The sequence below is a fragment of the Erythrolamprus reginae genome, chromosome 2 (genome assembly GCF_031021105.1).
Source record: "Erythrolamprus reginae isolate rEryReg1 chromosome 2, rEryReg1.hap1, whole genome shotgun sequence".
NCBI classification, from domain to species: domain Eukaryota; kingdom Metazoa; phylum Chordata; class Lepidosauria; order Squamata; family Dipsadidae; genus Erythrolamprus; species Erythrolamprus reginae.
In genome coordinates, this window is record NC_091951.1 from 92,962,804 (window position 1) to 92,971,703 (window position 8,900).

Here is an 8,900-nt window from a genome sequence, read left to right on the forward strand (position 1 = left end):
AAAAAATCATGCAGAGATACTGCATGTTAGAAACAGACCCCTCCCTGGGATAATTCTACATATAATCTACAAGGAGTGGCTTCATCCTTCACAGCCTCAGTTGCATAGCTAGAGAGACCTATATGAGAGAAGGCATTCTCAGAAATCAGAATAATTCCAGCACTTTGGTGAATAAGATTATCCACAGATGTAATCTTGCAGCTACAATGTTTTGAGCTTCTTCCTTGTGTTAGGTGGTCCTAAAATAATGAAAAAGAATGTGGAAAATAGATCTGTTTTGGCCCATCTCTTTCTAAGTCTATGAGTGTTCTCTTCCAGGGATGGGTTTGCTTTCATATTGAATCTCCTGCCTGGTAATGAGTTTAATCATTCCAAGCAACAAGAATCCAAGGAGGTATTCCCCACCCATAGTCTTCTTCACATATTCTTCTGATTAACTTCTTATAGATGAAGGCAAAGTGCTTAAGGTAGGCATCTCTAACCTAGAAGGCCGAGGCTCTCAGGAGATCAGCTTGGAAGAGATCCAGGTTTCAAAGGTAATCAGAATACTTATATCACCTTTAAAACTTTTGTAGGCTGGAGTTGTCTACAAAAGTCCAATTTCCTGTAAAAGTCCAATTTCCTGCAGTTAATTTAATCCATGAGCCAGGAGTCAAAGTAATTACTTGTCAAGTCAAGATATAAAGAAGCCAAGCATGATGTTGATAAAAACAATCAAGTATCATGCACACATATATAGAGAGTGAAAATGAAAGTCATGAATCCAGCTAATCTTTCCTGTAATATCATTTACAGTGGAACCCCGACATAAGAGCTGCTCTACTTAAGAGCAACTCGAGATAAGAGCTGGGAGGGGAGAGATATTTTTGTTCTACTTACAAGCCCAAATTCGAGATACAAGCGCCAAGGAGCTGTCTCCTGAAGCCAAACGCTAACTTCCGCGTTCGGCTTCAGGAGACAGCTGCGAAGCGGCGCGCGTGTTTTAAAAGGTTGCAGCCGGCCTGGGGGGCTCGGGGGGTGCTTGCAGCTTTCTTTCTTGCTCTTTTTCTTTCTCTCTTTTACCTTCCCTTCCTCTATTTCTTCTTTTCTTTCTCCTTCCCACCTTCTTCCCTCCCTCCCTCCCTTCACTCATTCCTCTCTTACTCTCCCCTTTCATAAGTTTCCTTGCTTCCTTCCTCTGTTCCTGTCCCTTCCCCCTTTCTTTCTTTCTTTCTTTCTTTATTTCTTTCTTGCTCTTTTTCTTTCTCTCTTTTACCTTCCCTTCCTCTATTTCTTCTTTTCTTTCTCCTTCCCACCTTGTTCCCTCCCTCCCTTCACTCATTCCTCTCTTACTCTCCCCTTTCATAAGTTTCCTTGCTTCCTTCCTCTGTTCCTGTCCCTTCCCCCTTTCTTTCTTTCTTTCTTTCTTTCTTTCTTGCTCTTTTTCTTTCTCTCTTTTACCTTCCATTCCTCTATTTCTTCTTTTCTTTCTCCTTCCCACCTTCTTCCCTCCCTCCCTTCACTCATTCCTCTCTTACTCTCCCCTTTCATAAGTTTCCTTGCTTCCTTCCTCTGTTCCTGTCCCTTCCCTCTTTCCTTCCTTCCTTCCCACCCTCCGTCCATTCATTCACCCATTCCTCTCTTGATCGCTTAAAGCCGGTCCCTGGTGCAAAAAGGGTTGGGGACCTCTGTCCTACAGGATTGGGTGGCAGAGAAGTTGAACATATGTAAATTTAAAAGTTTAAGAAAGTTTACAAGTTAAGTGAAAGAAACTTCGTTATTCATTTATATGTACATGTACATTTCTTCATTAAAAACATGTCTTTCTGCATAATTTAGACTAACTTTGTGAGTTTTTTGAGGGCTGGAACCAATTAAAATTATTTACATTAATTCCTATGGGGAAAAGTCGTTCGAGATAAGAGCTGCTCGACTTAAGAGCCCAGGTCCGGAACGAATTAAACTCGTATCTCGAGGTACCACTGTATTTGTATTTTGATATATAATTTTTTTCCACGTTATGGGCTGTGGTGCTAAAACTCAAAAGGGGAAAATGTAACAGGTTGTAACCCAAGAATCAACACCATTTTAAGGACAAGAACGATGGGATGTGGATAGGGCCAATAACAACCAATTAGAATTTTCTATACTGTAAATAAATTCATGACAAACCTCCAATCCCAGTTATTTTTTAAAAAACTAATATCCCGATAACATTAGATAGATTGACCCATTCTGCAAGACCTGAGTAAGAATCAGTTTTTCCCTCCTGTAAATGCCTCTTTTGTAATCCTCTATGAATCCTCAATACCTCTGCGAAAGAATAACAATTGAAAATTAGACTACCGTATTTTTCAGAGTATAAGACACACCTTTTTCTCCCCCAAGGGCTTGGAGGCCTGCAGTGTGCTCCTGGGGGCTGGGGGAAGGCAAAAACTCCCCTGGTTTTGTAAAAAAAGGGGCAAAAAGCAGGGCCTTTTTGTTTTTGTTTTTTTGCAAAAACAGGGGCATTCTTGCCTTCTTCCAGTCCCCAGGAGCACCCTGCAGGCCTCCCAAATCCTCTGCTCATCCCATTTTTGCAAAAAAGGGGTGTGTTTTTGCAAAAAAGGGGGTGCACAGAGGGCTTGGGGGGCTTGCAGAGTGCTCCTGGGAAGGACATAATTTTCTTACTTAACTCTTTGAAACCTTGCTGCATCTTATACACCAGTGCATCTTATAGCCCGAAAAATACGGTATATCTAATTTTCTTTCCTTTTAGGGTTTGGAGAAACTAAATCATATCTGATTTGTTAGCTGGACCCAGGATATCTGTGGTGGAGTTTTTTCTTGAGTGTTGCTAATCAGCTTCCCCCCAATAGAAGCTGCTTTTCGTTTGTCATTTTTCTCCTCTGCTGCTCCCCCCCAAATGGACATTGTTGCAGTGCTGGCCAAGAGTATGAAAGCAACATCAGACCAGGAATGGATGTTGCCCGAAAAATGACCCCAGTTGTCCCAGACTATTGCAGAAAGTTTTCAGGAGCAGAAATAAATTATAGCCCTACAAAAATCCAGATAACCACTAAATGGCACTGCAATAGAGAAGTCTAATAAACCTTAATCCTTTGCCACCCTCTGTTTGTCAGCATGATAATGAAGCAGGTACCAGTATAAAGTTTGTGTGGAGTCCAGGGATGTGGGCATCCAATACAAAATGGAATTTAGAGTATCATTGCAAATGGCTGCTGTTCTCTATTTCTTGTAGGTACCTTCAGCTATCTTAGACATGCGCTTTTCTCTAAAGCGGGTAAGGCAGTATTTGTTATACTAATTGCATGTTATTTTTTTCAGTGCAAAGGGGCACACGAGTCCCTAGGGGTATCTTCCCATAACCTCTAACTTTGAGAGCCACCTCCAGGGTCCTGCCAGAGGGTCCCAAATAACCATTTTTTCACATGTAGAAAGATAAATGATTATATCCATCACCAACAAGTGATCAATGTAACTGTATACGTGGAAGTTATATACTATACAAAGATAGCTTTAACTCCATTAAATGAAATATCTGGGGGTTGTGTTGTTTTGTTTTGGATTTTTTTGTCCAATCCCTAAAATTACTTCAGGGAATCTGGCCCCTGACTCATTGCTCAAAGGCAATTTTTAACAGATAGAAAAATAGAACATTGATGGCAGAAAAAGACCTCATGGTCCATCTAGTCTGCCCTTATACTATTTCCTGTATTTTATCTTAGGATGGATATATGTTTATCTCAGGCATGTTTAAATACAGATCATTTTAATATTTACAAAGAGAAACGTAGGTAAAGTTTTTGTCCAGAGTTTGTGGGGGAAGGGAGGCTGCAAATTCCAACAAAAAGTTGCACGGTGGTAATTTTCCTCTGTCCTTTGAGTAGCAGGAGCTGTTTGTGAGCACTGCCAAAGGGCTGGTGCAACTCTCCATGTATCGCTGTGAACTCTATGGCAAAGCCTGTGTTGACTGCTGCCTTGCTAGAGATCCATACTGTACCTGGGATGGCAAGTCCTGCAGGGCTGTTCTGCTCACTAAGAAAAGGTGAGAAGCTTCGCCCTTTCCTCTTATAAAAATGGACCTCTTTCTTGCAACCAGGAATTGCATTTTTAATTGTTTTTTTGGGAGGGGGAGGGGTCTCCAAGCACCATAAATGTGATATAACTTTGTTGGGGAAGACAGGTGCAAATTTCCAGATTTGTAAACATGGGGGGGGGGGAGGTTTGGGGGGGGGTGTTGAGTTTTCATAAGTTAATTAAGTTAGGCTGTTCTGTTCTATGGCCATCTGTGGGAAGATTCAACTCAATTACTGTATTCAGAGGCTTTCAGGGATATGCAGGTTAAGACATTCACTTTGCTGCTTAAATCACTCAAGCTCTTTCCCCCATTTTTTTTTAAAAAGAAACTTGAATATTTGGGCCTGGCAATATTTTGTGTAGTGCTCTGCAGATTAAACATCCCAAAGTCTATTGAATGTAGAACAAAAAATAACAATGCATATATTTGAAGATGTATTTATCAATTCCATTCAGAATTCCCCTTGGCCCATGTAACCAACAAATGATGCAAACTCATTTTGGCTTTCCCTAACATGATCCATAAGAATTCACACCGAGTGTTCCTGCTAAGGACACACACACACACCCCATCTGGGTACTTTTTCTTCTCTGAAGGTGTGACAATCTAACTGTCATTTATTTTCTGTAGTAATCATCATCAGGCTTCACAACCAATTGGTCAGAGAGAGATGTTTCTTGTTCCATCTTGCTGACAAAAGAAAATGTAGGGAGATGCACCATCTGGTGCAAAGTAGAACAAAGCAATAGTAGAGCAACTTGTTGGGTAAAGGAGCACTGGGGACTTCAAGCAGCCAATGCCCTTTCCTTATGTTTTGACACACGGTACAGGTTACACTTCCTGTTAATTCACAAGTTCATCTTGAGAAGGCACCGAATATGCTGGCTTAGCGCATGCATTAATCATCTCTTTTGCAGGCGAGCGCAGTGCCCAAATGTGCTGAAGACCAATCCAATTAATCAGTGCTTGGATGCTGCAAAAGGTGAGTTGAGGAGCCCTCCTTGGAAGCAGCAGGAAGTTACAATCAGAATGTACAAAGAGCCCTGGATAACATTTGGAAGCAGATTCCTGTTACAGCTCCTCTTCCCACTCTTTCTGAGCATTTGTTATTATAAGCTTCAAAAGACTGGGCCGGGTGAGGTTGTCAACTCATCTTTGAAAACACCAGCAACTGGAACAGCAGCTTGGATGCCTGTGAGTGCAGTTCTGATGGAATGGAGGAAAGTTTGAGTGAATGTGGAAGCTTATTTACTTGACTGCAGCTGCTTTTGAAAGGAGTACGTAACCACAATGTCATTCCCTCCTATATTCCTTTTATGTCACTTACAATTATTTCGTGCCAGTAAGTTTCTGTTGGACATGAGTGGAGGGAGGGGTCCACCAGCCAACAGCAAGAAAAAAGTATTCATGTCTGTGCCAAAAGAGATTCATGCTGTGTATTAATGCTTATTACAATTCAGCCTGCAGAGTTGAGAAAATAATATAATGGAGAACAACAGCCTTAAATACCTCTCTCACTGTAGTGGAGTTGCCTCCTTAAACCTCTTTACAGATATTGAGCCTAGGATCATCTACATAACACTCCAGACTTTATCTGAGGGTGAGCTGAATCCTAGGAAGATGCATGGGGACACCGGCACCTGTCAGGACAGGTTCACAAAAATAAAGATGGTGCACACACTAAAAGGGAAGGTTTAATTGTACAGTCACCGCCCCCATCTTTACTGTTTGTCTTGCAAAAATGTTTAAAAATCTGTCCAGTCTTTGAGAAAATGCATTTGCTTTAGAAAATGTGCTCTATAAGTATAAATTAATTCAAGCCCAAAGTTAAATATTACCTGGAAGGGTTTAAACACAGACTAGATGCACCCATATTAAACCAAACAACTTATTCTTTAAGTAAAATGCGTAAACTAACACATTTTGGATTAGTGTTATATGCAAAGCAGAGCATCTGGCTGATTAAAAAAACATAGTTCAAAAAGACTCAACTAAGCATCTATTATAAACTTGCCTCTGTTACTTTGTTTTTGTAAGACAGACATACTGTGCCTTATGTACTAAAATTCAGAATAGACTTAGTAAAGAATACAGTTTATATATAAATACTATATATACTCAGTTAAGCCAAGAATTTTACAAATCCCCCCCAAAATGAGTTTGACTTGTCTGCCGAATAGCTTATTTGCAAGGATGTACATGCATACTTTTTAAACTACCTGCATATAATTGCAGATAAGCTGAACAAAAAATACCATATAAATTGTGCCACCCATGGGTAGGCAAATTGTGAATATTTTAAATAGAATATGTTCTGGAAAAAAATTATTAACAGAAAATATGAAAACAAATGAAACCCTTCAGAAAAGAATTTCAGAATTCAGTGGGGGAAAAACCTTGCATTTTTTTTAAAGGATCAGCTTATCTTTGCATGGGCATGTCCAAATATCATAGAGTCATAGGGCTGGAAGAGATCTTGGAAGTCTTGTAGTCCAATCCCCTACTCAGTACAATTTTAGATGGAATTGGGAGAGGTGTGCTCTCCACTGGGATGGCAGGATAGCTCCACCAACAGAGGCACATGCAAAGCGAATGTTGTGTCCTGGATGAGTTAAAATATACTGCTCAAAATATAAAGGGAATACTTAAACAACAGAATATAACTCCAAGAAAATCAAACTTCTGTGAAATCAAAACTATCCACTTAGGAAGCAACGCTGGTTGACAATCAATTTTATTTTGTTGTCAGCAAATTCAACTTTGTACAGAACAAAATATTCAATGAGAATATTTCATTCATTCAGATCTAGGATGCATTGAGTGTTCCCTTTATTTTTTTGAGCAGTGTACTTGTTTTCTTTTTAAAAACTCGTTAAAATATTTTTCTCCCTGCTGTTTCCCTGCAGGCACCCCCACAGCAGAAGAGAAAGTGGTATTTGGTGTGCAAAACAACTCAACGTTCCTTGAGTGCCATCCACTTTCTCCCCAAACCAAGATCCGTTGGCTAGTACAGCGCAGCAACACAATAGCTCTGGAGGAGGTACTGGGGAAAAGCAAAATTAATGGAGAGGTTGGGTGGTCTTTTTGGAGCCTAGGATGCAACAGGGACCCAGAGTTGCGTTGTTGTGCTGCAAAAGGAAGCTGAGTTGGATGGACGCTTTAAATGCAGAAACACCCCGGTAGCTGCAGGTTCTTCTGTCTCTTTCTCTGTGGCTGTAGCTGGCAAGCCGATTGACCATTGTCTGGTTTCCTTTCAGGTTGGGAGCACAGGCCGCTTTTCAGTCTTAGAGCAAGGGCTGTTGATTAATCGGCTGACCCAACAGGATGCTGGGCTTTATCAGTGCCAAGGAATGGACAGCTCTTTTTCTCAAACCCTTACCTACTATAAGCTGCGCATCATAGGGCAACAGGCCATGGAGGCTGTAACCTCTAGGTTTGGCAAGAACGTCGAAACCAAAGAGAACCACCACAGCGTCACTCCAGTGTCAGGCCTTCAGCTTCCGTACAAAGGCTACTCCTGGGCACCTGGTACTAATTTAGTTGAATTCTGCAACGCTCTGCAGCAAAGGAAAAGACTGAGGCAAAAGGCCTGGACTTCAAGGTGGCAGCAGCAGCAGCAGCATCCAGAAAGCAAGAAAGGCCGAGTACGTCGACAGCCAGGCTTCCGGAGAAAGGAAGGGCCGGTTTGAATTCTACCTCTTTGACACAAGAGATCTAAATGGGCTCTCTAACTAGATTCTACTGGTCTCTTAAGCGGCTCAGTCCTATCCAGGCACACTTGTAGATATTTACTGGGATCTTCTGTCTGGCTCCTGCTTCCAAAATCAAGAAAGCCAATCTCTTCTTCCCACATCTGAAATGCTAGGTGATACTTTTCCCCCTCCTCTTGGGCAGCCAAGGAAACTGTACCATGGCAAGGAACGTGGTGGTCTCGGATCATACTGACTGACTCATGGCAAGATTATGCCCAAGTGTGAAATGAGCAAGCGAGGTTTATGAGTATACATTGTAGCACATGTGGTACAACCCTCTTCATTTTCTTTTTTCTAATAAACAATGACCATTACAGTGTGTGGTATCTGCTTTTAATAAGACAAGATCTTCCCCTTGTATAATGGAATTCATTTGAATCAATCTAAATCTAAGTTAGGCAACCTTGAAAAAGCCTGTAAAACAAGTCATTTCCAAAAAATAAAAGTATAATTATGAACATGTTCCAGGAGTCACTGCAGGCATTTCAACATCAGCACACCTCAGAATCAACCAACCATGAGAGACTACATAGGGGTAACCTGGTGCAAGGGGACCTCATCACTTCCAGGTAGTGACCAAGACCTCATGTGACCTACCCAGATACTCAGGGGGAAGCCCCCAAGCTCTTTCTGGAAGCCAGTAGGATCCAATAGTCTCCTAGGACAGATTGCTCTAAAAGAATCTGCTTCCCTGTTTGGGTATGTGCAAAAACAATCTGAAAGTAGCAAAAGGATTAATGCAGTATCCTCTACTACCAGATCACATTACAACCAACCCAGGATAAAAACACCATGTATGGTTATAAGGTTTGAATATAATACATATTTGTGTCTTAAATGTTGCATTCTGTTTTGAAATGTAGGCTTTAATTAAGCCAATTAGTTAATTTGCTAGTTAATTGTGCCTGATTATAACTGAAACCAATGCAAGAAGTTGTTTGTAAAAGATACAAATTCATGATGTCAGACTATTTTTCCTTTCCGTGAAAAAAGCCTTCAGGAGGGAAAATTCAAACTAATTCCAGACCAAAATTACCAAATTCTTCATAACATTTGAAGTTTATTTTTTAAAAAAGGAGAGACAGTTG

General features: G+C 40.9%; 1 protein-coding gene across 1 annotated transcript in view; it reads left to right on the forward strand.

Moving 5' to 3' along the window:
• The window catches only part of LOC139158486 (semaphorin-3D-like), a 36,813-nt gene extending 28,743 nt beyond the window's left edge, over positions 1-8,070 (forward strand). Inside the window, exons 12-17 of the mRNA XM_070735799.1 lie at positions 448-536; positions 3,221-3,262; positions 3,870-4,027; positions 4,978-5,042; positions 6,967-7,100; positions 7,318-8,070. Of these exons, the coding sequence (XP_070591900.1) occupies positions 448-536; positions 3,221-3,262; positions 3,870-4,027; positions 4,978-5,042; positions 6,967-7,100; positions 7,318-7,749 (920 nt within the window). The 3' untranslated portion in view covers positions 7,750-8,070. The remainder of the gene's footprint in view (positions 1-447; positions 537-3,220; positions 3,263-3,869; positions 4,028-4,977; positions 5,043-6,966; positions 7,101-7,317) is intronic.
• The last annotated feature ends 830 nt before the right edge of the window (positions 8,071-8,900 follow it).